This window comes from Anser anser (assembly GCF_964211835.1).
Source record: "Anser anser genome assembly, chromosome: Z".
Classification (NCBI taxonomy): domain Eukaryota; kingdom Metazoa; phylum Chordata; class Aves; order Anseriformes; family Anatidae; genus Anser; species Anser anser.
The window spans coordinates 87872424-87900261 of NC_139723.1; the positions used below are offsets into that span (position 1 = coordinate 87872424).

A 27838-nucleotide genomic window follows, 5' to 3' on the forward strand; every position below is an offset into this window, starting at 1 on the left:
ACTGGAGGAATTCACAGCTCGAAGACTGTGATAAATACTAATACCAAGTATTGTTAATTCATTGTCGGTAAAGCAGAAAAATTACCTAGAAGGGGATAAGACCAATATTGGTACAAAAGTTAGAGTACAGTTTTATATTTCAATGTGAGCTAAAAATGAAACAAAAATATGTTTCTGATATAAATGAATGTCGATGGTGCAATGCAGAAAATAAATAAAAAAAAGAGCAGTATGTTACAAAACATGCATTGAGAGCGTAGGGAAGAAAGTCATTGAAAGAGATAGGGAGGAGGTGCATTCCCTGGTAAGTGAGCACTTAACTTCTGATTGCATTCCTCTTTTAATCTTTTGCATATGTTCTGAGGAAGAGATGTAAAATATTTGCTTGAGATTTGGGAGGGGTCTGGTACATTGGGACAGAGTGAGCTCCATGAGCAGGGTTTTAAGAATACACGCTTCTTAAAGCAAAAAAATAGCTAAAATTAGTGGTACGAGAATTAAGACATTGTCTCCCACTTCTGCCAACCTGTTATTTATACAAATGAGCTTGTGTTGGAACTAGTCTAGATCTTAAGTAACAGCTACATACCTTAAAGGAGTTTTCTTCTCCCTGTCCCTGCAGTTTGATATATCTTGGAGGATATGTATGTTTTGAAGGCTGAAGCAAATTTATTTCTCCCACGGGTTTGAACTCGATGGACACCATCCAGTTTCAAAGAGGAAGGTGCAGAGCCAAGTTTAAGAAGCCAGGTGGGGCTCAGACTAAGAAGCAGTGCACGAGCTTGGCGGATTTTGCTCAGCAGGACTCTTAACGTCACGTGGCAACCCAGGTTTTGAACTGGAGCTGGCTCAGGTCTGAACAACTTCCATGTGCGTGCCCAGCAAGGAGGTACTGAGAAAACGTCTCTTGGTGTTCTGTCTCTGGAAAATCTGGTACGTCTCTTCAGGGCAGTATAGTCCTTTTTTCTTACATCTTAGATAATTATGATAATGCCATGACTTTCGTGATGCATGGGAAAAACAAACAAAAAGCCCACATTGGTAGAAGTAGTTTCTTGTATTTTCTTGCTCTACCACCCTCCAAAGTGGACGGACTGATGGTAAAAAATTGGTCTGTGCTCAGTTATTTTTGTGGCTTTTATTGCCTTATGAGGGAATTAAAAGCCAAAGGACTGTGGGCCCACGTAGGAAAGCAGATAAAGCATTTTCCTTTTTTTTCTACAGACATGTATGGGCATTATTCGGATAATTAGTACAAATAAAAGAATGGGGAGGCAAGAGCATACGTACATTAAAGGGCCAAAAGAAAATTTTATATTTGTCTGTTTAATCAGTCTGGGGTACATCGCTGCTGGAGGACATTATGAGGAAGCGGTCAGAGAGATTTAGGAAAGGATTAGGCATTCGTGTGAACGGGGGTAGCTGCTGTTACGCCGATGAGGTTAAAGGACTTGGGAGGGACACGGCCCCCCCAGCCCAAGGCCAGGAGCTGATGGGCAGCTGGAGTCAGAAGGAGCCTCCTCTGCCTCTTTGGGGCAGTGCTGGGCATCTGCCTGAGGCCGCTCTGAGGGGTCCGAGCAGTCTCCAGCCTGACAAGACGCCGGCCTGCCCTGGGACCTGCACTCCTCGCCTTACATCCTTCGGGACAGACCTGCAAGTGCTGCGTCCTCACCGCTCCCTGCTACAGCTGGCCTTACCCAGCTGCGTGAAGCTTCAATGTTGATTCAGAATTGTCAACCATAATATATATTTAATCTATTTTTACTCTGAGAATTCTAAATAATTAATGGGTCTTTGTTATATAAAGAGGCCAGCTATAAATCATCTGAGCTGCACCTAGAGGTTTTTGATGTCTGCTCTCTCAAATGAATTACATCTCTTCAGGGCCATCTCTCATTCTAAATAAAATTCCGCAGAGGAATTATGCTTCTAATCTTCATAAGCAAATAAACAAGTAATCTCCATCGCAGATTTGATACTAAAGCTCTGCAATCCAATAAGGTTGATGTGGTAATGGCAGAGCACTCATTTTCTGCTCTGTCATCAGAGATCCTTTCATTCAGCTGTGTGTACGTATTTTTCCCTTGGGGGGACCTGTTGATGGGAGCGCTATCTGATTTTACAAAAACACCGGTGTAAATGCTGGAACGCATGAGTGGAAAGACATCGCTGTGGTTTCTGAGGCCAGCGGGTGGCCTGGTAGCGCACACGTGCCTGGATCACGTGCTGCAGAAAGGATTCGCATTCAGAGATGTCCGCATATCACCGGCTTCGGATCCCTTCACTGAATTACTGTCACCTATTTGCCTTCCGTTCTGCACTTGAGAAGCACAGCGTTCCTGGCAGGCCAGCCAGGTTCTCCAGTTTCCAGTTACAGCTAACGGCCTCAGCTGCTGATACCTGAAGATGGGGGCATGCAAAGAACTGCGATTAATTTACAAAACTGACTACAGAAAAGCATTTCAAGGAATCCTGAAATCAGAGGGTTTGAGAGCTCCAAGTATCCCGTGCGCTCTCCCAGAGCCAGCCCTGTAGATGATTCGGACTCATTTTACCTGCGCCTTGTGGTCAGAGCCCCAGGGACGGGGCAGGGCCTGTAGAATGGCAAATGGGGCCAGGAGTTCCTCACCTAACGAGAAGAGAAGAAGTGGCCTTTGGGGAAAAAGCCTGGAGTGACTCATGCTCCTGCTCAGAGCCCTGAAGCTGTTGTGCAAAGAGCTAAAACAAGGTAGCCGAAGAGAAGGACATAATAAATTTCAGAGTAATAAACCTGAAATTTGTGGAGGATTTATCTTGGCATCAGAACTGTTGAATGGATCAGGTGCCCAGGTGTTCCCGTGGACCTGACAATTTGAGGGGACGCCTTCACAGATCCTCCTGGAGAGGGGAAACCGAAGACGTTTCAGAGCATGATACCGAGGAAGACCCTGCCCAGAGGTGTCAGCGTTAGCTGCCTGAGACGGAGTTTATGGGCAGCAGACATTCGTGCGAGTACAAAGGCTAATGACCTCATAGGCCGTACTTTAACAGCCTGCCGATTTTGCTCGTGTGCACTGTTGTCTGGGCATAGGTCAAACCCTTCCTTCCCCAGGAAGAGCTTTTGTAAAGGCTGGAGGAAAATTTCTGGCTGACGGACTGCTTGTGGAATCTCTCCAAAAAAAGTATCTCCCGTTTCCCCTTCCCCCCGGCTCCCTGGAGCAGAACACAGGTGCGAGATGATGGCTGAACATACAGAGGCAGTTAGCTGAACGCTCCTCCAGAGGTTTTGCTTGCCAGTGGCCATTCTACCCTTTGCTCTGAGAACACTGTAAAGGGAAAACAGTTACAGGCTGAACACGGTCTCTTTGTGTGAGTGACGGACAGTTTCAGGGACTACTGTCCCCCAGTTATTTGCCACGTCCCTCCCGCTGGACATCCCCAGCGCTACGCTAGAGTTTGCTGAACAGGAGACACGAGCTACGGGAGGTAAGCCAGGCTGCTGTGCGGGCACAGCTGGGACCCTGACGCATTCACACAAGCTGCTGGTGGTTTTAGTTCGTGTTACCGCACCGGGCCGCGTAGCAGAGCCGGCTGCGGCCAGCCGTGCCCCGTGCTGATGGGGGCTGCCACAGGCCTCGTCGAGGGCAGCCCTGCTCCGGGGGTGGCGGCTCGAGATTCTCCCCGTGCCGCTGGCTCCACGCAGCTTTATTCCCGCGCTGCGTACTCCGATGTAAACGTAGAAATCGGTTGTTGCCTTGTGAAAGCATAAATGGTTTGAGAACAGCTTTCACGTAAACTGTAGCTCATTAGGCTCTACTTAAGTACTAGCATCTTGCCAAAAGATAGCAGACGGATAATAAAGGTGAGAGTAGCACGGGTGGGGCATGGCTGGCAGGGGACTACAGACAATTAAGGAAGGAGCAGAAATCAAATAAGGAAGTAATTTAGAGCTGAAGCGTGCCTTGATTTTGTTCAGAAGTAACCCGGCTGCAAATGCCCAGAGTATTTTGCTTTCTTAAAGGACACAGTCTAGAACGATGGAAAGCTGACAGGGAATAACAGCCGCTGCGTGAGGGGCCTGCGGACGCCTTTTGCTTTTCTCTCGCTGCCCCTGTGGCGGTTGTTATTTATTAGGGAAAAATAAATAAATAAATAAATAAATCAAAGCTGCGAGCGAGAGCCGTGAGCTCAGGGCCCGGGCAAGTCCCACCTCCACCCCCAGCCCCAACCCCAGCCCCTCCGCCCGGCAGGGAGCCCCCGCCTGCCGCCTGCCCGGCGGCTCCACCCTCGCAGCCCGGACCCCCGAGAACCAGGGACCCCCCCGGCGGCGAGGGAAGCCCCGCCAGGCCCCGCAGCCCCGGCCCCGCAGCCCCAGGCCCCGCAGCCGCAGCCGCGGCCGCCGCCGGGGGGCGCCCGCTCCCCGCTCCCGGGCCCCGGCGGGGGGGGCGCGCGGGCGGGGGGCGCTGCCGGGAGCCCCGCGCGGGCCGCGCCGCCCCCGCGCCTTTGTGCGGCTCCTCGGCCTCCCGCCCCGCCCCGCCCCGCAGCGAATCGGCCCGGCCCGGCCCGGCGGGGCTCGGCCGCCCCCAACAACCGCCGCCGCCATTGGGCCCGCGCGGCCCTTTCCCCGCCCCAGAGGGCCGCCGCCGGGGCTGCCCGGCGCGGAGCGGGCTTCCTGCGGCCCCCAGCCCCAGCCCCAGCCCGGGCGGTAGCGGTGCGGTGCGGTGCGGTGCGGGCCCCAGCGCCGCCCCCGAGCGGCGGCGCCCAGCGCCGCCCCCGGCCCCTTCCCGCCGGCGCTCGGCTCCGCTGCCGCCTTCCGCCGCCCGCGGGCGAGCAGCAGCAGCAGCGGCGGCAGCAGCAGCAGCAGGAGAAAGAGGAGGAGGAGGAGGAGGGCGGCGGCGGCTCCGGCTCCTCCTCACCTGGGCCGGGGCGGCGGAGCCCCCGGGCGCGGACTGCGCGGAGCTGCGGCCGAGCGGGGCGCCCCCCCCGCGGCGGCTCCATGGCGACCGCGGCGGTGGAGCCGGTCTACGGGCTGTCCGAGGAGGAGGTGGGTGCGGGCACGGCCGCGGGGACGGGGCGGGGGCCGGGGCCGGGGCCGGGGGGGTGCCGGTGCCCCCCGGGGGTGGCCGCCCCCGCGCCCCACCTGCGGGCCCGGCCCGGCCGCGCGGGCCCCGGGCGAAGGTCGAGGGTCGGTCCGGGAGGGCGCCCCGGGAGCGGCCGGGAGGGCGGCTCGGCTCGGCTCGGCTCGGCCCCGCCGCCGGCAGCACCCCCGGGCGGCGCCCCCCGGCAGGTGCGCGCGGAACAAAGGGCCGGGGCCCCAGCCCGGCTCCCCGGCGGTGCGCGGGGGGCTCCGTTCCCGGCGGGCGGTGCGAGGCCCGAGCCGTGCCGCTGCTGCCGTGCCGGTGCCCGCTGCGCGCGGTCGGTGCCCAGCTCGCGCTTCTCCGGGAGGGAACGCCGAGAGCTGTCACGGCGTCAGCCGGCCCGAAGGGCTGCCCGCCCGTCCTTGGTGCTGCGGGAGGGACTGGGCGTGAAGGAAACATCCCAGCTGCGGGAGCTGCCAGACCGCTTCATTTCCTATTCCATCCGAGCTGCACCGAGGCTGGATGATCGTACCGTTTAATTCCGATCGGAAGGAAGGCTCTTTGCCTCGAGTGGGTGTTTCGTGCGGGGAGGGAGCTGGTTAGTGTGGCTGTTGTTGGTTTATAAAGCTGCGAGAGCAACCTGATTTAAACGCTCTGTGTGTGTGCGAGGGTAGGGAGAAGAGAGGGCATCACGAGAGGCTCAGGTGCTTGAGACAGCAAGCACAGAACTGGAGGACAATCTCCTTCCTCCCCAGTTTGTTTCGGTAAGCCTTCATGCAAGAACAAGTCTGCTTCAGCACAGCCATGGCTCCAGGAATCCCCAGAACAATTCAGTCTGGTTTCCTCCCCCTCTTGGCCCCCATTTCTCAGAGCCACCAGGTCGGTGCCGCCGATCCCCCAGATAACGGGGACCCACCGCGGCGTGCCCTGCGATGTGCTGCCGGCCTGCTGGGGGGCTTCGGTGAGCCGGAGGGGCAGCCAGCAGAGCTGGGCTGGCCGCGCTGATGCAGAATCCCCAAGCAATTTGTAGGGGTTGTATGCATTTATGGTTTGGAGTGCATTAGCAGGTTTTATCCATCAGGAAAATGGAAACCTGTGGGCAAAGCTGCCGTGTTCCAAATAGGTGGCTGAGAACAGAACACTCGAGTCTGGCGGCTGCTTTTGTTGTGCGTGTGCTCGCTGATGCCTTTTGTCCCTGCCTCCTTCCCCGGCATATGCTGGTGCTTGTGCAGAACGCTGAGGAGAAATGCACCAGGGGAGAGCTGCGCTGCGTGCAGGTGTGCAGCCTGTGCAGCCTCACCACCCGGCCTCACCTCCCGGGCGGACGGGATCTGAAGGGGGCGAGAGCCGCCACTGCCGTGCTCCTTGTGTCCCCGGGGGGTCGGGGGGCCTGGCCTGCCCGTGGTGCTGCGGTACAGCCGTCCAGGTGGGGGGAGGCTTCTGTCCCTCCTCTGGAAAACAGCGGCTTACAGAAGGCGGCCTTTGGTCTCCCTGCGATGCCCCACGGTGGTCCCACATCACGAATGTAGCGGTGACCGTAGAAGTCACCTTATTTTTAGGGACAGTGGACCGATTATAAATTTTCTGTGCTGCTGTAGAATCGTGACCGTGCTGGACAGAATAGAGCAGCGGTAATCTAAAAATACGAGAAGAGACTGCAAATGGAAATAGGTGGAAGAAAAGGAAAAAGGGACAGGGTGAGGAACTGCACGGAGAAGAACAGAGGCAGCACTGTGCAGCCCGATCGGCTTTGGCTTGAACACCCCACCTGGCTAAAGCATTGTCAGGGCTTCGGTAAGCACGAGGGGAAAGGAAAGCACCGAGGGAGGGGAATCTCCCTGGGGAAACCAGCTGTAAGCTTCATGAAGGTAAATCTGGAGAGCGGTTGAGAAAGGCAGGAATGTTTACAGTTCCGTTGTGTGTTGGCTTCAGGGGACCACGACTTCCCATTAGCGTTGGCTTGTACTCGACGTGTCTTTTTGGTTTTGACAAGCAAAGTCTCTGTGCTAGTCTTGGGAGGCCAGATCACATCTAGAGACGTATAGGCTATTAATTTTTCTTTATTCCTTGGTGTTTAGAGGCTCAGTGGTTTAGGGACTTAGTGAATTACAAATGACAAGCCGACCATTGCATTTGTCTACTGACAGACTCCACTTTTCTTTAAATGGTGTCTTCCTAGAACTGCATCCCTGGAAATATGAATTGCACAAATTTTAGATTAACTTAATGGTTAAAATTCCCTGTAAATCAGATTTGCTTCTACAAATTTTTCATTTTGTGGGTGCCACGGCCCTGGCCCAGGCTGCCCAGAGAGGGGCTGGGGGCTGCTCGGGAAGGTCTCCAGCAGCCGCCTGCACGTGGGGCTGGGCACCCTGCTCGGGGCCCTGCTGGGCTGGCCGTTTGGGCAAGATGCCCCCCAGAGGTCCTGTTGCCACCCTCAGCCTCTGTGGTTCTGTGGAGCGGTGTTCACATGATCCACTGGAAGCTTAGGTGCCCTCACGCAGTCTTTAAACACCAGTATATTTGAAAGTTATGCTGCTTAGGAGCTGAAAATGTTTTTGTTTCTGCGTAGAGCACTGCTGCTCTTAACCTGAGCTGTGTATGCATCGCACGCGCCTGGTCTGTGGAGTTGCCGTCAGCTGGGTGCTCCTGGTGCTAGCAATGACAGGTCTTCAGTGCCGGCCTCGGGAGCCGAGCGGCGGGGAGCAGGGCTCGCAGCAGCACAACTCACAGCAGCGGTTTTCCCCAGCTTCTAGCTAAGGGAGTTCCTGAAACGCTGAACACGTCAGGGCCGCTGATTTGGGGAATTACAAGATTAATCCCATGAACTTAATTCAGGTTTTAGCCTTTTCTTTTATCTGTAAAGAAGAAAGGAGATAATATGTCCCTTAGGGAAGTTTCTGGAGTCACCGAATAGAGCGCGGCCCAAGGTAACCTGAAGTTTGTCACAAGCGTTCCCTTCCTGCTTCTCACAGTGCTTGGGCAGAGGAAAAACTTGCAGCTTCTTGTACCCTATTTTGTTGAATAAACTTGTGTCCTTAGAAAAAGAACTTTGAAAAAACAGTATTTCTTCATTGCAACTGTTGCACTTGTTAGAGTTTGCGTGCTGTTTGTATTCATCTGCCCTCTTCCTGCCTTTATCTATTTCAGGATAAAGGCAAAGAGGTCCATACGGGACTCTGCTCTCTACAATTCCACCAGTCCTCTGCTTTCAAGTTCAGTTCAACTCCTATGACTTTTGATTGAATATACTGAAAAGAAAAACTTCCTGTAGAGATTGTTTTCTGTCACGCGTTAGAAGCTGTGGAAGAGGAGCTTACTTGTGTGAAAATTATCCCGATTCTTGAGGTCGTTGCATATGCCGTATAAGAAGTAGGTCGGGTTATAGCCACTGCTGCTTGATCTCTTCTCGTCTTTGTTCTCACGTGCTGTATTGGGCACACCAAGGAATGAAGCCCGAAGAACTTCAGGATCTCAAGAGCCTCCTCGGCCCTCTGTTGAGATTAAAACCAGTGAGGCATTGTTTTAGCACATACGCGTAAAAACAGTTTTCAGGTGTGAAGGAAGCGCAGCCTCTACATGAGATGGGTTTCTTTAAAGTCTAGGTTTTTCTGTACTATCCAATATCAGGGTACAGGATAAAACTAAGACTTGCCAAAATGATGCCATGGTAAAGTACAGTTTGGGCCACGAGGTGAGCAACGAACATGGCTGCAGTACAATGGAGAAACAGCCTCTTGGTGCGCAGTGTTTCACAATGAGGCACGTGGGAAGCTGGCTTTTGTCTGGTCTTTGTGTTCCTGGTGGGTTTGTTGCCCTGCAGAGATCTCCCTCGGGGGTGTCTTTCCCCCCGTACTTGAATGTCCTGTTAGTGACGTTCATCCACGTGTGTTGCAGCCCCGTCCCTGAGACGAGGCTGTGAAGGAAGGCTTCAGAAGGAGGGTGTTATTGCGCTGGTTACTGATTAACGATTTATTACCGAGGAAAAAAGGCTCAGTGTTTTTCCCCACTTGACTCAATGACATAGCGGAGCTCAGTGGTGCGTTTCTCCATGTTGCACTCTAAGCAAGCCGTACGGTTTTGAAATAAGCGCGATGAGGAGTTGCTGGGGGAAGCATCCGCGTCCTAGAAGATTGTAATGTTTCCTGATGTATGCTACAACTGTCTGAGGATGCTCCTGCTGCTCACCCTGCTTCAGCGCTGCAGTTGTGCAGCTGGAGCTTTTTCGAGCTCAGGCTGTCAGCAGCGGGCCCCTGGAGGGGCAGGAGCGTGCCGAGTGGCTTCAAGCTGTATCGCCTCGCGGGGTGGCGCCCGGTGCCGGAGGGCAGCAGCAGGGGCAGCAGCACAGTGCTGCTGGGATGGCCGCGGTGAGGTCGGATGGCGCCGGGTGTTGCTGAGGCCCGGGGGAAGCGGCGTGCGGGCGGCAGCGGAGCGTCGTCCGGGGCTGCCGAACCCCAGCGCGAAGCTGGGAGGTGGGCGAGCAGCACCGGGGCTTCCCCCGCCCCGTGCGGCATCGTCCGGCTCCCCCAGCTCAGGCTCAGAGCATGGCCGCCGTGGGGCAGGATCAGTGGGAGTTCCCGAGGCACGCTTGTAGTTAGCGGTGCTGTGGGTTCTCTGTGCACCTCTGGGCTCCACAGTGCGAAAGGGCTGTTAAGGTCCGGGAAAGCACCCAGAGGAGGGCAACAAGGCTGGCAGCGGGGCTGGAATGCACGCCTGAGGAGAGGCACAAGTCCCCTGGGCTGCCCGGGCTGGAGAGGTGACCCCGAGGAGGGAAGCGCGGAGGCAGGCACCGGCCTCTGCTCCCTGGGAACCGCTGGCGGGACACACGGGAATGGTCCGAGCTGCGCCAGGGGAGGTTCGGGCTGGGCGTTAGGAAAATTTCCTTACCGTGAGGGGGTCGGACACTGGCACAGGCTTCCCAGCGAGGTGCTTGAGGCCCCGAGGCTGTCAGTGTTTGAGGCAATCGGGCAGCGCCCTCACTAACTCGCTGTAGTGTTGGGTTAGCCCTGAAGGGCTCGGGCAGCCGGACTGGGTGATCTGCGCAGCTCCCTTCCAACTGAGCTGTTCCGTCTGGGAACGCAGACCTCTTAAAAATAGAGGCCTGTTGTTTCTGCTCTGAATATTCTGCTTATATAAAAGCATAACTTTTTCATCGGAGTGAGGAAGGACCTCTTTTGGTCGCAGCAGAGGCGCAGCATCTAGGCAATAAGCGATTCAGAATGTTACTTTTTTTTTTTATTGACTTTGTAAATGGAAAAAACTCCTGAATTGGTTTTATAGATTCTAAGTGCATTGGCTTCCCAGAGATAGCATGTAAAACTTCAAACGATGATTAAAAAGTCCAGATGAGGTAGCATTTCATAATTGAAAGGCCTCGCATGTGTACTCGCAGTGGCATAACAACAAAATTAATAGGTTGTGGTTCTCCTTGGTAGGTCGATAGATTTGGGATTTTTATAAAAGCTTGCATTTTAAGCTTGCTTTTAAGGAGTTTTCAGCATATTTTGGCCATTATTACTGATGCTAAGTACGTTCCTAGCTTTAGTAACGTAAGATTAATGTACAGATGTTCAAGGTGGTTTGTGCTCAGAGGAGGGTCTGGGGGTGCGGAGCAACCTTAGCACGCGTGGTCAGGCCACCTCACGGCACCTCACAGCACGGCACCGCACCTCACGGCACCGCACCGCACCTCACGGCACCTCACGGCACCTCACCGCACCTCACAGCACAGCACCTCACTGCACCGCACCGCACCGCACCGCACCTCACAGCACAGCACCTCACGGCACCTCACGGCACCGCACCTCACGGCACCTCATGGCACCTCACGGCACCGCACCTCACGGCACCGCACCGCACCTCACGGCACCTCATGGCACCTCACCGCACCTCACGGCACCTCACGGCACGGCACCTCACCGCACCTCACCGCACCTCACAGCACAGCACCTCACTGCACCGCACCGCACCGCACCGCACCGTGCCGGCGTCCTGCGGGCGGCCGGGCCGCGCTCCTGAGCCCTGGTGGCAGGGAGGGCCGAGAAGCTCCCGGGTGCCCTTGTTTCGCAGCCTGGCGATGGGGGCCGGCCGTTGGAGGGCACTGTGTAGTGCTAAATGTAAACCCGGTGTTGCCGTAGGCTTCTGCCATTTTCCTGGGGAGCGAGTAGGGGCTGGGAGCCCCGCAGCTGTGGAGGCGCTCGCCGGACAGCGGGAGGCCTTTCTGCTGCAGCAGTCGGCTCAGTCGTACAGGCACAGCTGTTCTGGGAGCTGTCTGGTGAATATCTAATAGGATTCCTTTCCGTTTTGAAAACACAACCAGGCGTAATGTGAGTGCCAAGTGAACTTAGCTGTCAGTAGGGACGAAACTGAATATTTTAGGATGTTACGGGCTGAAAGAGCGCACCGCTGCAGCCTCTGGGTTGCGGTTGCATCTTCAGATGATGGGAGGTTCAATGGCTGTAACACTTACCCTTTCTAAGCCAAACACAGCTTGTGTTTGGACAAGGCAGACTGTCTCCACAGGTGCTGTGTGATCCCAGAGGCCGTGTCAGAGACTGTGGGACTTGGTGCTGTTATCTTTATTCATTTGCATGTGCGGGTAATGCTGCGCGAAGCCAAATGAGGTGTCTGCCATGGGGGCTACATGAAGCAGCTGTGCACTAGTGCTGCAAGAGCTACGGTAGGTGCAGCCTCTTCGGTAGCTAACTAGCAGGGTTAAATATGATTTCGGCTGAGTCAGCCTGAACCAACAGCCTTTTTTAGTCCTAGGAGATTATATGGGGCCAAGACCTCTTGCTTAATTAAACTCTGTGGCGTATGAACTGGGGCTTTTCTGGAAGCTGGAAATCTCTAGGCCTTTTAGTAACAGTGAGGGTTGGATTATTGCTAACAGCTTAGGTCAATAAAAAGTCAGCTGCAATATCAGTGCAGCAGTGTCTTGATTTAGTCAGTTTTGTAAATGCTGGTGTCAGTGAGCAGAGAAAATCTCACTAACTTTCCTGAATGCCTTCATCTTTCACATTCTTTGCTACTTCCCCTTAAAACGCTCATTTTAATTGTGTTGAATAAGAGGGGTTTTACTTAGCAGTAAAAGAAATGGTACTAGGCAGCTCCATCCCTTTTTAAAAGAAATTAAGAGTAATCTTGTGCACGCTCTGATTTTCAGTTGAGCTCGGTAAGCGTGTGGATGGCAGGCTGAATGACTTCGCCGTGCGCACCAGGAGAAAGGAATGCAGTTCTGCTGCTGGTGTGCTCAGCTCAGCATTTGAGCTGCTGCCATTTCATTATTAAAATCTGCACGGGGTTTTACCTTCAGCTGGGTTTAGATCTGCAGCTTTCAGAAGTACTTAACCCGCTGTCATGCCAACTTTTTCCAGCATGGGGTTCTTGAAAATAACTGCTGAGCTCCAAATGCTGGAGCGCTCTCTTCTCCCACTCCCCTGTCTTTTTCCCTCCCAAAAAGAAGGAAGAACACCTTATGAAAGAGATCGTTTTTGCACAAAAGATCAGTGATTTTTCTAGTAATTCATTATAAAATAAGAGATGTGGTTAAATTGCACAGGTCTTAAATCCAACTGCAGTTAAAATAGTTTAAAAAACAATCCACAAACTTGATTCTTTGAATGTATTTTAAAAATGTCTCTGCGTCTTCCAGATGATGTCTTGACTGGGCAACAAACTGTATATTTGTAATTGTGCTTTTTTTTTTTCCTCCCTCCTTTCCTTTAACTTAAATTCCTGTGCGCTGGCAGGATGTAGATATTTGTCAGAATCCTGATTTCCAGGAATTAACAACCTTGCATAATCAGAAGAAATATCTACAATTCTGAGAACGCTGGCAGGAATAACTCCACGAATGAGTTGTGCTTAGCTATTATGCTATAGTACCTTATTTTTGTGCCTAACTGCTTGGCTTAGGGTTGTTGTATTGGTGTCATGCCAACTCAGGATAGGTTTTCTTTTTCTAATACTGTTTACCCACTGCAGAGTAACAGAACTGTGCAGAATGGAGCACAACCACGCTGTCATCTCTCCTTTGGTGGTTTCCAGTTTTGAATAATCCTGTCTTGAGACTGGAAGTGCAGTAATATAATTTGTGCTTTAATGTGTTTGGGTTTAATTGAAAATAGTTTGAAGTCTTACTCTTTCTAAGCATCTTTGTGCGGCCTATTGTACTGCGTACGCCTGCGGTAACTGCCTTGGCTGGGGACAGCGCAGGGTCTGGCCTCTGCCCAGGGACACCAGGCCTGAGACCCTGGGAGCGCTGCCTCGGAGGCTTTGGTGCCCGTGCGCACGTAAGGCGGTCATCGCAGTTCAAGAGGCGCTGCTCTGTTCTGTTCCCCTACCCCTGTGGGGGGAGGACTGCGGTGGTGGTGAAGCTTTTCAGAGGGAGAAGCAGCATTTTGCCTTCCAGTGATGAGGTGATCCGGAAGATAAACAGCAGGGAGGAAGGTTTCTGGGGTACGTTCAGGGGAGGAGAGCCAAAGGATTTGTTTCTGTGCTCTGCCTGCAGTTCTCCTTCTCTATTTATCTGGTTCCTCTGTTGTCAGCTTTCGGAATAAAAATGTTTAACTTTCTCATCATTAAGAAATCAGAATGGGGACATTTCTTCCCATTCTCCCTATTCTTTTCTGCTGAACACTAGCCAGGCTGTATTTCTTTCCTGGTTTTGGTGTGTCTATGGGAAATTTAGCATCGCTTCTTCTGTTAAACAGAAGTAGAGACACTTCACTCAAACTTTTTGTCTATTTGAACAATTGCCATCTTTTTCCCCAAAATTTCATGACCAATAAAAAAAAAGCTGCATGAAGATGAACAAAGCTGACTTCCCTCTATAAATGGATGGCCCCGCTTTCTTGGTTTTGAACCCAGAGACACAGATCCTGTGTCTGAAAGGTCCTTGAGCCCTAAGTCCCTGGAAGCCAGGAGGTTTCCTGCTTGGTGGCAGGGAGGTGACCAGGTGATCCCAACATGCTGCGTGCCGAGTGGAAGAAGATAGTGTCCTCAGGGTTTAGCATGGAAGGGAAGCGTCGGGTTTTGCCATGGGAAGGAAGAGGCCAGGCTGAGGGCACCCGTGATGGACAAGCCCAGGTACCTGGAAATGAAGCTGGCTTCCAGCTGAAGAGGTTCTGATCTGGTTCTTCCTTTTCTTAATCAACAAATTGGTCTGGGGAAAATGCAGGAGTGCAATAGACCAGTTTAGTCTGTAGTTAGGTGAGCACCAGGTCTGCCAGAAGGGAAGATGCAGGGCAGCGGTGGCCAGCAGGAGAAGGAGAAAGGTGACGGTGGTGTGAGAAGCTGGGTCTTGCTGTGGGTCTCTGTGCTTCTCCAGGGCACCAGCTTGAACTTTGCTATGCCCAGGATGTATCTGCTTTGGGGAAGGCCAGCTCATCTGCTCCAGTTTGACTGTTACCTTCTGGGGACTTCTAACCTGTTGCTGCATGCAGTTTGAACAAGACATTTAAATTGATTGCGCTCCTTACATCAGGGTCAGTTCAACAGCTCCCGAATGGATGCAGTTTTTTAGCTCAGTTTATTAAAAATGAACTGAAGCCTGGACTTGTTGGGTCAGTGCAAAGCACTGAGCTGCATGCCGTGACTCCCCCATCAGCTCTGTGTTCCTGCTGCTGGGGGAGCTGGCGTGGGGGCTCAGCTGATGTTAGTCTTCCTGCCACTTGTGGGTCACTGAGCGTTGCCGGTGGCTGAGTGCTTTGCACCACCTTCGTTTAGCAGTTGGAGTTGGCTGGGGGTGTTAGGCAGTGGTGTATGGAGCAGCTGATAGGAACCTACTGGATTTCCACTGCTGAGAGGGAGGCCCTGCTTTCTTGTTTTTGCCTCAGGCCCTTCCATGATCCAATACAAATTGCTAATTTGCAGTCAGCTCCCCACCTCTCTGCTGGGCTGGTGACCTGCAGTGGCTGCCAGAGACGGCGAGAGAGGTATGTGGTGGGGTTGGGGTGGCGGGTGTGTGTGAAGAGGTAGGGGAGGGCGAGACATCTGCGGTTTGGTGGCTGAGAGGTGCCAAGTTGGCTCTCTGGGTCTCATGAGTCCAGGGCTTTGGCTAGAATCACGGCTGTGAAGTCTGCGGTACGTTTGTTTAAAGACGTCTCATCTGGTGCCTTCTGGAAGTGTTAGTGGACAAGCCACTTAGCAAAGTTTTTCTCCACTTAGCAAACAAGTGGAGAAAATAAGGGTTTCTTGAGTTTGCCTGTTACGATGTTTGTGGTGATGGGAGTGGTGGGAGGCATGGAAAGGACGGATGCCTTTTCTTTCCAGTGTCTCTAGAAAAAAGTTAACTTCTTGAAGTCAAGTAGGAAATAACAGACGCGATGCTGAAAGTTCACGTGGAAGTTCAGCCAGGATGGGTGAATAATCCCTGCTCCTGCAGCTTTGGCCCGAGGAGGCACTTCTTGTTTCTGTTTCTTATGTGAAGGAGCTTTGCGGTTTCGTTCTGCCTTGCAGGGTAGGTTGGTCTGAACACATTGTGACACACCTGTGTCCTGATGGTATCCGTAGTGGTGATTCACCTGTAGTCCCTGAGCAGAGGCTTACGAGATAACCCCAGAAAGCAGCAAGCGTCTTGTTTCCCGTGTTCTCCATTAGTAATCCTTCCCTACCTCTGAACCCCCGGTCTCATGCAGCAGGAGGACTTTCATCTAATGTATTGTCGTTTCCTTTGCTAGGTCTTGTACAGGCTTTTGCCCACAGTTGTGATACTAATCCTCTTCTAACAGTAATGGTTGGTAAGAGGCTTGGTATGAAACAAACCCGGTTATTATTAGGGCATTAGCAGGCTGAGAATACCGCAGGTGTTTCTCTCATTAACGAGCTTCCTTCTGGTCCTGCCCGTAACCTGCTGTTAGCTAAAAGTAGGCTTTTCTGTGCTGTGTCATTGTAGCCTCACTGATGAGTAAGAGCTGCAGCACACACTTCGTGCAGCATTTTTTTTACCTTGCCAAAGAAACGTTCTGTATTTTACCTGCCACTTACGTCTTTGTGCATCTGTTCCTCCGTCCGTGGTACAGTTCAGCACTGGAGCAGAGAGGCTGGAAGATCTCTGGAGCTTTTCTAGATCCAGCAGGACAAAGTCCCAGGACAGCTGGTCTGAAATCAGTGTTGACCCTGCTTTGACCAGGAGCTTTGACTGGAGACATCCAGTCCAAATTATTTGGTAACTGAAGTCTCCAGAGCTGCTGAAGTAGCAGGCCCCCAGTTCCTCAGAGTACAATTTTCCCCTTTTTAGAGTTTACTGTATTTTGGAAGCCTGTTGTGTGCCTCACTTCGTTTATTCCACAGATTAGGAGCCAGCCTTGTATTGAGTAACCAAACCTTTTACAAAGGGCATTATCCTGATAGTGCTGCCCTATTCCTCCTTTTATCTCGGAGGTACCTTCTTGTCCTGTGATCTAATTAGCATGTTGAAGAAACTCATACATTTTTCTCCCCCGATTTGAGGATGTGACTTCATCGATGCCTAATTCAGCGTAAGGCTAGGCTGCAGCCACAAGGGTGTTGGCTCTGCCTCTCTTGGATGTGGAGAAGGGGGAGAAGTGGGTGCAGCGAGTACCACCCAGCGGCTGCTTGTCCTGGGGGGCACCCCGTTCGAGCCCTGTTTTCTGGGGGGTGTGCGCGCACCCTGCAGTAGTACCAGATGGCACGTGAAGCGGAGCTGTAAAGTTTTGATTTTGTCTTACTAGTTTCTGTTGCGGCTTGAAAGACGAGGTTTGAGCAGGTCGCAGATAAGCGGTTACTAACCGGGTGTTAATTACCTAGGAAGCCATTTGTCACCCTGTGCGTGCGTACTCTTAATGCGAGATCCTGGGAGAGCCCCTCTTGGAAGCTGTCAAAGCCGTGGGTCTTTCTTAACTAACTGTTAATGAGCAGCCTCAAAATCCTCAGAATTAAAAGCAAAATTTGTAGTTAATATTTTTTCATGTTTTGTGGAGCGCTTCCCATCTCCTTTGACTACATGTGGAAGAGCATGTCCAGAATGTGTGTTGGAACTGGTTCGTCTTTTTAAGGCTTTCGGTCGTGATTTCAAATCATTGCATTTTGATTGATTAACATTCCTATTGAGAAAGGAAATGCCTCTACACTTATTTAAATTGATTTAGCAAAAACATGTATTTTTCTCTCATCCTGCTGACCGTGTAAATTTGCCTTTAATCTGCTGTGTTCCTGCCATGTAGTCTGATTTTTTTTTTTTTAAGCCTGGCCTGTTCGGTTCTGAACCGCTTGTAGCTGTGTTCATTTTGCCGCATTTAATTCTAGTGAGGGATTATTAGACGTAATTCGGCATACATAACCGGTGTGAGCATGTTCCCCGCCTCACAGCTACCCGCGAAGTGACTCAACGGCTGGGTGCTGCGTGTTCTCGCTTGTCTGTACCCTACAAGTGACAAAGGTTTTGTTTTGGATGCCTAAAACTTGCACAAGAGGCTGAGCCGCTAGCCCATGCAGGAAACCTAATGCGAAGGGGAGTCTGCGAGCTGCAGTCTGCAATGGGTGTCACTACACATTGTGACCACTTTTATTTTTAGGTATTTTACAATGTGTACTTCAAAGACCAAAATTACAGCATTTGGAAAATGAAATCAGGGTCCTCCCTCAAACTTGTGCATCTCTAAGCTAAAATACATGTGCTGATAGCGTTCGATAACGCAGGAGTGTGTTACAAAGGCCCTCTGTGTCACTGTTGGCGTTGCTGTGGAAACCCGAATCTTAGCACCGGCTGGTTTCAGCGTTTAAAGCTCAGCATCCTGATGTTTATCGAAGAGCTGAGACACTGCTGGGGCTGGAGGGTGAGTCCAGGCTGGCCGGGGCCGTCGCACCGCTGGCCCCGCGGCCTGGCCCCGGCGTCGCACCCGCGCTGGATGTCTGGCCTGAGGTAACTCCCGCTGAGGGTCAGACGTTCTCCAGGTGTGTCCTGGGGTTAGTTTTGCTTTCCAGGGTGCCCTCTGTTAACTTAATTCCCCTGGGCTGTTGAGGAATTGGACGGGGCCTGGAACCACCACTGGGGGCTGCCTCCTGAGGATCGGGCCCTCCCTCCTCTCGGGGCTGCACCTGAGAGCCGAGCTGGCGAGCCCTGGTGCTCCCCTCGTGGGAGCCTTCCTGAGACAGCAGTGCGATTATCTTCAGTGGTAAGGACGGATTGTTTGGGGAAGGAGTGATTTTATTGTGAACTTTTTGTTCGGATATCTCTGAAAATCCAGGGCCTTTTTGTGGGAAAAGCCTTCTCCAGTTCTTATCTGGACTTCCTGAATTTTTCTTGCTTTGACATTCACATAAGTCATGTGCTCGCCTAGCAACAGCTGGGGTTTTTTTTGAGATGCTTTCTGTTTTTTTCTTGCTGGATGTCATGATCTCGTCCTTGTTTTCTGGCAGCTGCCTGTTAAATCATTCACGTTCCTGGGATCAGCTCAGCATGCCGTGTTCCTCACTTCTTCTAGGACTAGAATTTGCTTGGAGGCTGCAGAAACGGCTGACTCCTCTCCGTTTTGTGGGAAGCAGAAGTTGCTGTGATGCAGCAAGGAACTGTGCAAATGAAAACAGTGCTTTACACCTGATGATTAATGATCTCTCACCTTAACTGTGCCCTCTCACTCCCTTTCTCACCAAGCCCTGTGAGATACTGTGTTGACACCCTGGTATGTGCGTGTGTTTGTTTTGGCAGATGTTTTTGGGTGAAGTTTTGGCTTTGGAGATGAAATTTCTCCTCTCTAATCTTCTCACACCTTTAGTTGCGTTGCTCTGTGCTGGATGTTAGATACGTTTTTCTTAATGTCTCAGATGAATGGTTTGTGGCTGCAGTTCGGTGACCGTGAGTCCTGCTGATATGCGTGCTCTGGTGACAGGCAGGCTGGAGCGCTTCAGCAAGAGCATCGCAGGGGAAGCGGTGATTCCTCTCCGGGCAGCGCTTCTGGGATCCCATCTGTGTCCCGTTCGAGCCCCCCATGCTCAGGGCGGATACTGACAAGGCCGAGCAAGTCCCATGGAGATCATCAAGAAGGCTGGGGGAAGGCGCGCAGGGCATGCAGGACGGGCTGCCCCGGTGGGCTCGCTCAGCCTGGGGAGGAGAAGGCCGAGGGGGTGTGACTGCTGCCCACCCTGCAGCCAGCTGTCAGCAGAGCAAGAGAGCAGCAAGAGAAATTCCAGCTAAATAGGACAGGCTTCCCACGCCACCAGGTGGTTAGGGACTGGAGAGAGGCTTGGAGGGGCTGCAGAGCCTTCAGCACAGGAGATGGGCAAAGCTGGGCTGGAGACGGCCCTAAGCAACCTGTGTTGATGCTGCCTGGTTTAGAGCTGGGGTTTGGCTGAAAATATCAAGGTCTCTCTTCTAAATTTTTTCTGATTGTAGCGATATCCATGTAGGAGCCACGGGTGCTAATATAATGCCCGTTTGTTTAGACTTCTTGCTAGATCATGGGTATTGAGGGTTTTATCGCTTGGTACTATTGCATTGATATACAAGGGCAATAAATCAGTGTGAGTCCGCCAAGATTCTTAACTAAGAAATAATGAGCTAAAAAATGACTGTAGGGGGAAGTAAAGGTTTCTGTAAAGCAAAAGAATAAATGACAATTATATATTTAAGATAAACAAAGAACATCTAGTTATTAAATGCTGAGTTATGATGGAAGACTTGAAGAGTCTTATCTGGCCTTTACTGTTAAGGTTAGGTGCATGCACATGAGGTCAGTTCTTGACTTCTGGTTTTCATGTCTGATCTCTGGTTGCAGCCTCTGCTCTTTCTGTCTTAGACAAAGGCAGTATTCATCATCCTTTTCAGAAGAGGTTTAAGCCCCTCTCCGCTGTTAAACTGGCTATTAATGTCGCGTTAGCCTCCAGTCTTACGTAGCTTAAAGGCTGGAACATGCTTACCGTTCTATTGATGCTAAAGAGATTACCGTTTTAGAAAAACGAAGAATTTTCCAGGAAAGACGTGGTCATTGGTAAGTGGGTGCAGGAAAAGAGCTGCGGTATGCGATCGCCTTAGAAAAGCTTTTTTTCATTGAGAGGTCTCCCCCTTCCTTCCCCTAATATTTCATAGATGTTTTGAATAGCTGAAAGGTGCATTACAAGCAGGAAGTACATGGAAGCACAGGATAGGGTACATTGTGGGGTTTTGTTTGTTTTTCAGTTTTCTGTCTTCACTTGTAGGTTTTGGGGAAGGCTTCACGAGGAAAGAATAGGATGGACATGGCACTGTTTCTGAGAGCTAAAAATCTTGTGAGGAGATATTTCTGCATCCATCAGCTGAAAATACTCATTCAGGTGTTCTCGTCTGGTAATAGTAGCTAATGAAGTAGTGGGCTTTGCATGCCAGTAAAACAGATTTAAACTGAAAGAGGGCAGATTTAGCGTAGATGTTAGAAGGAAATTCATCACTCAGAGGGTGGTGAGGCACTGAACAGGCTGCCCAGGGAAGCTGTGGGTGCCCCATCCCTGGAGGGGCTGTGTAGGGCTCTGAGCAACCCGGGCTGGTGGGAGGTGCCCCTGCCCACGGCAGGGGTCGGAACGGGGCGGTCTGTAGGGTCCTTCCCAGCCCGAGCCATTCTGTGGTTCTGGGAAAAACAAAAAGCACGCACCCTTTTGCATTCAAGCAATGACGTGGGAAAGACGACCTGTGAGATTCTCCCATGTATTTCAGCTGATTTACAATTCAGTGAGAGTTCTTTTCGCCATGCTACTGCCGGAATAGAGCTTGATCTAGTTGGAAAATTACTGGGCTGGCTAAAAAGCTGCCATGCGTCTTCATTAGAGATAATTAAAATGAAACAAGACAAGGTTGTTGCAAAAGGTTGCAGACTTAGTGACTAATGTTAATTTCTCACTCTTATTTACTACCTTGCATCTTTGGCAGCCTGCCTGTTGCGCCGTGCCTTCTCCGTGTTAGTCACCGTCCCGTCCCGTTTTGGTTCCTTGCTCTGGGGGAGGAACCTGTACGTTTCCTCTCCAGCACTGTTCCCTCCAGCCTGCGGGTTCTGTCCTGCCCTGCAGCATCACCCTGAGCTCAGCAGCTTGACTAGCTATCAAGAAGCCACTCTTTTTTTTTGGCTACGAAAATGATTAGAACTAGAGAATAAATATCTCTGAATGCTCCCTGCTTCAAAGAGCTGCTGTTTGGCAGTCTGCCTCTCTAGGCCAGTGACTTTTGGGCTCCTCCTTGTAGCTGAGCCTCCTCGATGAAGCTGGCCATGACCCGTGCCGTGCAACCAGCCGTTCCCTGCCCAGGGCCGGGGCTGTTCCTGTTCTCTGCAGCATGTGTTGGAAAGCAAATCCAGATCCAGCAGAGATCAGGCAGTCGTGGGCACCAGGCTGGTACCTCGGGGTAGGAATTACCGCTGTGCACCTGCAAACCACCGCTGGGGAGCGTGGCTCTGTTGTAGCTGCAACCTCCTCCCCACTTCCATGATGCAACAGTGGGGTAAAAACTGTAGATTTTTGGATAGGTGAAGCTTGCCTATTTACAAAACACGTGTCAGTTTGTGTTCAACAAACCTTTAAAACAAATTTCTTCTTCTTCCATGTCCAGTAAGAATGTGCACTACAGCTTTGTAGTGAGAAGCAGAAGTATAACGTTACAGCGGCGTCTTTTCAGATTGCAGTTGATTGATCTGATCTGGCCCGACCCCTTCCCTTCCATCGAGTGTAGTGACCATGCAAACCCCAGTCAGCTCAGTGAACTGAACTGACATAAAATTAATCTCTTCTATTGGGTTTGTCTGTGAAATCTGCCTGCTGACCGGGCTCGCTCTGTGGCTGTGCGGGTGATAGATCAGGTGTAAGGACAGCAGTGAGAGTGCGTGGAGCCGTGAGCTCCCTTCCGACCCAGCCGGCTCTGTGGTTGTGTGAAATGTTGGTGCTCTCTGCAGCTCATACTTGTTGGCAGAGGAGTACTTCTGTCGGTCTTGGCCTGCAGAAGGACAGCATCAGCTGAATTTCTGCGTGATGCTTTGTGGGTTTTGTGCACAAGCCAAGAATTTGAGAGAGTTCAGGTACTTAATTGAATTTTCTTGGTCATGGCTTTTGAGTTGTACCTGATATTTATTGGATAACTTGCACGCAGAGGGAGAGGGTTTTCAAGTGAGCACCGGTGCTCTCACTGGAGCTCCCTGCAGAGCTTGGGAAGAAAGCAGAGCCCGGGCGGCTCCGGGGGCAGACCGTGGTGTGGCTGTGCAGCTCTCGGTCCTCCCCACTAAATGCTCTGTTTGCCCCTGCAAGAATGCTTTCGCTTTGGAGTTTTTGTTGTCCAGGCTGTATTTGGTGGGAAACAGGGAACCTGCCGGGATTGTATAGCAATTCTGGGAGGCTTTTCCCTTTTTGCACCAAGCTTTCTGCTTGATAAATTGATCTCAGCACAGCAACCCTCATTTTTATTTTGTGTTTTGGTGATTTAATGGTCTGTCTGCGGTCTTAACAAACAAAATGGTTTACCCTGGTATTGCACACCAGCCACTGTCTGAACACTTTTTAAAGAAATTCTTTTAGTTCCTTGTAATGTTTCGTGATGGCACCTCTGACTGTATTTGAGCCGTACTCCTTTACTTTATTGATGGCTCTGGCTCTGATCTAGGGTGATGTCTGGTATTTTTGTGGGTAACTTGCACGTTCCTGGGTTTTGGGGTTCCTTTGAGCAACCACTTCAAGCTGCTTTTAGTTAGCTTTGAGCAAGTGCGGCAGCGCGGAGAGAAAGCTAAAGGAGTTGTCTTGCTTCGTTCACCTCCTGGCACTGCTGGGGCTTGGCAGCTCCACTTGACTCTTCTTCTCCTGACGCTTCTCCTGGTGTTGTAAGTTCCTTACCAGCAGTTGCATTTTCTGAAGCTGTTACCTAGTCTTGTGGGCAGGTTTTCCTATATTTAGTATGAGCAACCGCAATAGAAAATGGCGTGTTGGCCAATAATGTTGCGTAACATGTCCAAGCCTATATATTGTTTTAAAACTCAACACAACTTGAAGCAGAAGCCTGTTAAAGGAGACAATTCTCTGTGCGGTTGGATTTTGGTGTCTCTGCAGCAGTTCCTAGCTAGTTTCCTCCCTTTGCTTGGTGCAGCCATGGTAATTACAAAAGCAAACAAAAACCTGAAGCAAAAATGATTTTTTTTGTAGATCTTGTTACTTTTGCAAGGGGATGTAACTTTATTTAACCTGTCTGAAGGAAACTGTCTTGGTGTCCTTCAGGCTGCTTCTCTTAATTTGTACTGTCCTGAGTATCCTTCACCATTGTACGTAGTTCACTATAAAATTAATTTGTTGTCTTGGAGGAAAAGATAAGACAAAAATCAGCTGGCAGGCCAGGGGAGGCGATCCTTCGGGAGGTGGCACCTGGAAGCTGGGCCCACTTCTGGGCACCCCGGTACAGGAGACGGGGAGGGAGCCCAGCGTGGGGCTTGGGGGGCCTGGAGCCGTCAGCCTGCCAGAGGGGAGGCTCGGGGGTCTCGTCCATGTCCGTACACACCTGTGTTTCTACTGTTGTAGGGAAAGATGTTGTCTATCCCGGGAGTATTTAAGGCCAGGTGAGAAGGGGCTTTGGGCAGCCTGGTCCGGTGGGAGGTGTCCCTGCCCATGAATCAGGTGGGCTTTAAGGTCCCTTCCATCCCAAACCGTTCTGTGGTGATGCTTCAGGACTAGACTCAAAATTAATCTGAAACTTTGAGGTCTAAGATGATGAACTAAGATGTTAATAGCTATGCAAATGGCTTATATTTGTGATTACCGGCTGCTGAGTTAGGTATGGTTGATGAAACAAATGTAAAAGTCTGAATCTTGAATAGTTTATACCAATTGCTTAATTTTGGAACTTGGTCTGGCTGTGGTGAAGGGATTACTGCTTCTACCTGCTTGTCACCTCTCTGTATCGCATTGCTAACGCCACAGAAAACGGGATGGAAGCTGTTCATGGGCTTTGTAACTTGGCTAAGAAATTTTGAATTGCTGTGCCCTCTGCTCCCTCCTTTTTCTGTTTCATCCAAGAACATGCATCTGTGTTTCTCTGGGACTGGGTCCTGCCCTGATGCGATGAATGACTGACCTTATTACACATCTCCTGCAATACATTGATTTCAATGTGGCTTTTGTTCGGTGCGTTGAGCTACGCTCTGCATCCAGAATGCCTGGCAGAACACAAAGTCCACCCTTTGTTTGGGATAATGAGTGTTGAATATTTTAATGAGTGTTTCTTAGTCTAGTCAGTGTCAAGTACCATTTTAGGAACAAGTGACTGAGCTAACCTCTGAGCTTTGTCCAGCAACAATCCATTTATTTATAGGATTTCACAAACTCTTGCGGAGTTCCCTATCAGCAAGTAATACAGTTAAAAATAAAAGAAAACCCCTCACCAAACCTTCCGCCCTCAACACGTGTGCAGAAATTATTTATGGAAAACTAAAAATCGCTGTATCAAAGGAAAAAAAATCATATTTCATTAAAAGGAAAAAACAACCTGCCTTGCCAGTTAACGGCGTTTCTGGTACAAACGCAGCTCCCAGCGCGTCCCGCTGCCTCGGGACTGGGTGCGTGTTCACCTGTCTGCACGCCGAAAGGACGGCGTGGATCGAAACGCCGCTAACCCACACTAGCTGTCCTACAGACAGACACCTGCTGACACAGCTCAGCCGTTGGATAAATTAATCTTAATAATAGTAATAATAAAGTAAACTGGTTAAGTGTTTTACAGGCATTCTGCTACCAAGCAGAAATCCTGTATTTTTTACGAAAGCCCATGGGTTTCCTAGTGCTAGTGTTACCAAAACTGATTGCGACTGTGCGCATTAATTCAGGGGTACCTTTGGCGTTTTTCAGCAGTGATCCTATGTCCTTTCAGTTAGAAAGGTGGTAACTGCTTTTCTTTCTGTAAGGTAGCTTAAATTCACGTATGCATAGGAAATAACTTGTCCAGCTAAATTACTTAAATTTATTCTCCTGCATTGGTCATGTTTGTGCTAATACAGTTTTTGACTACAGCGGGTTTTGCACGTTATCTTAATTCTGGTCCACGCCTCCAGCTGCTCACAAGGCATGCCGGGGGCATCCTGGGGAAGCTCCCTTGGAGAGCTTTGCTGTCCTTCCCGTCCGAGAGCCTGGGGCCGCTCGCTGCCAGCTTCCCAAGCCCAGCCCATTACACCTGCGCTGATAACCGCACAGTTTTCTCGTCTTCTAGGAGATGGCATAGTCTTTAACTGAGAGCTTTCTAGCCCTAGAGTATATCTTTGAATTGCAAATATCCTTTGCCATCACCAAAAGTTAAAAAATCCTTGTCAGAGGGCTGCTGTTTTTCCAAGTGAGTAGGAGAGGAGTGGGAGAGGTGGAAGAGCTACCAGGAGAACAGCATCTCCTGCGGGATGAGCAGGGTGGATCGTGCACGGCACGGTTCATTGCACAGCACGTCCCCAAATTCTCTCTTCCGTTCCCTGCTTCCTGGATACAACACTCGATCTGGTGGGTGAGTGGACAGTGCCTCCACGTGTGGAGTGGACATCACTCCAAATCTGATCGTTGTAGATCTTCAGTCAGAATAAGTCTTCTGGGGAGAAGGTGCAATCCTGAGTGAACCGGTGCGCTGTACAGCCTTTGCAGAGGCTGTGGAGAGCTTTGTTCTGATCTTCAGAGGGGTGAATTTTTTTAGTCATGACTAAGCGTGCAGTTACATCTGCCTTCGTAGGTACAGGTCGTAGCAGCAAAGGAGCTAAAGAAGTGAGCAATTCGTCAGTTGGCAGCAGACCCTTCCTGCGATTTGGACCTCGGCTGGCTCTCGCTGCCAGATGAGATGCTCTTTTGGAGGCACCCTCCTTTCCCCATCCTCCTAGGCTCTGGGTGCCAAGAAATGCATTTTTATAATGGCCTGAGGAGAAAGCTGGTGGTTAAAGCAGTCTCAGAAGGAGCACGCGCGCTGCAGTGAAGATGACAAAGCAGATGATCGAAGTTGTGCAGAGTGAGCTTCGCCCATGGCCCCAGTCACCGAGGAGCCGGTGGTGCACAGCTCCCCGCTTTCAGCCACACCTGCGTTCTCAACGGGAACGGCATCTCAGAGAATCCTTGAGGTTGGAAGAGACCTCCAAAATCATCTGGTCCAACCATTCCCCTACCACCACCATCACCCACTAAGCCATGTCCCCAGGCACCACGTTCAACCTTTCCTTGAACACCCCCAGGGCCGGTGACTCCACCACCTCCCTGGGCAACCTGTTCCCATGCCTGGCCGCTCTTTCTGAGAAGAAACGTCTCCTCGTTTCCAACCTGAACCTCCTCTGAAGGGTCCCCTGAAGGGATCTGTATGTGGAGATTTCAGCTTGCTGCTCCTCCCAAATGCGGTCTAAACATCTTGGAAGAATAAAATCAGGATACAAAAGCCTGAGCATTCATTAGACTTCTACGGTTAGAGTGGATCCCTTCAGTGGATCCATCAGCTTGGTGTAGGTGCTGGCTTGGCTTCTGCTAATCTGGACAGAGACTGTAGAGAGTAATTCATCCCCCAAGCCTAGAAACGCCTGGGGAGCAGAGCTAACAGCTGCATTTGCTCTTAAGGACAAGGCGGGGGTACTGCTGGAGGATAAAACTTGATATTTAAAACAAAAACAACAGCAACAAAAAACTTCAACATGGAGAAGAGAGGCCAAAGGAATGAGCTGCTGGGTTGACTGACAGGAGTGCTCATTGAAATGTTAATGTGTTTGAAAGAGTTTCTTCACCAGGGAAGACTGGAAACTCTTACAGTAACATTAATTATTAACTTCAGTTGAGAGCTGGAAGATCTAATTTCATTTCTTGCTGGATAATAGGATGATTCATGCAAGGAAACAAACTGTGTTAGAAAATGGAGTCTTTCTGTGAAAATTGGCATTCCTGCTCTCTGCTCTCTGCTGAAGTCTGCTTCAGTCGAGCTATTACAGTACTTCAAAAAAGTAACGGGAAAGGATCAGGCTGCGCTCAGACATCAGGCTGTCGATGTCTCCCAGGGCTCGGGGTCCATCCCTGGCCTCTGTCTCTCTTTGTATGCCCCTGCCCTCAGCCGCCTGCCCCCAGCGGACGCCCAGCCACAGCACCTCGCTTTGCCCCCAGAAAGCCGAGGGGCAGAGTGGGAGGACGAGCAGCACCAGCACGATGAGCAGGTGATGGGGCTGGGGCTGTGACACAGCTGTACCAGGTGCATTGGCCGCCCAGGGGGCACGGGTACGTGCTGCTCACTGATCAGGTTCAGTCTGGGGGCGCCGAAGCTCGTGGTGTCGCTGCAGCAGCTCCCGGTCCTGCCACAGGCCTCGGAGAGAGCAGAAACGTCTGTGCTGGTCCACCTTGCTCGCTGCGTGCGTGTGTTCGGCAGGGATCACAGCCAGTTCTTGCTGTTGCTGCACACCATCTTGAAGCAATCTGTTTCAGTCCTGCTGTCTAGGACACCGTGGGCTGTTCCACAGACCCTCCGCAGGAGCTGCTGCCAGAATCAGCAGTGGCGAGAGCCCCGTGCTGGAGGCAAGGGGTGCCCGGGGACCGGCTGGGCAGCGTCAGCACAGGTCGTTCGGGGCCGTCTCCAGCCCAGCTTTGCCCATCTCCTGTGCTGAAGGCTCTGCAGCCCCTCCAAGCCTCTCTCCAGTCCTTAACGACCTGGTGGCATGGGAAGCCTGTCCTATTTAGCTGGAATTTCTCTGCTGTTAACTTGCAGCTTGCGGTGGTCGCCCTGTGGCCTTCTGCTGCCCCCTCTGAGAAGGGGCCAGCTGCGCTGTCCCTGTAGTGGGACACCCGCGGGGTGGGCAGCAGTCACACCCCCTTGGCCTTCTTCAGGCTGAGCGAGC

General features: G+C 51.4%; 1 protein-coding gene and 1 long non-coding RNA gene across 6 annotated transcripts in view; one reads left to right on the top strand and one right to left on the bottom strand.

Annotated features, from left to right (window-relative positions):
- Positions 1 to 4546: 4546 nt before the first annotated feature.
- Positions 4547 to 27838, top strand: part of LOC310889345 (E3 ubiquitin-protein ligase NEDD4-like) — a 149967-nt gene continuing 126675 nt past the window's right edge. For 2 of the 5 annotated variants that reach the window (XM_083816700.1, XM_083816684.1), the window contains exon 1: positions 4552 to 5023. In XM_083816700.1, the coding sequence (XP_083672826.1) occupies positions 4976 to 5023 (48 nt within the window). In that variant the 5' untranslated portion in view covers positions 4552 to 4975. Of the gene's footprint in view, positions 5024 to 27838 lie in introns of all 5 variants that reach the window. The other 3 variants (XM_083816683.1, XM_083816697.1, XM_083816699.1) reach the window with 3 other exon arrangements.
- LOC310889349 lies at positions 10731 to 11110 on the bottom strand. Its single transcript, XR_014576533.1, has 3 exons — positions 11017 to 11110; positions 10812 to 10846; positions 10731 to 10776 (listed from the first exon to the last, which is right to left on the bottom strand). It is a non-coding gene; the product is annotated as an uncharacterized lncRNA (long non-coding RNA).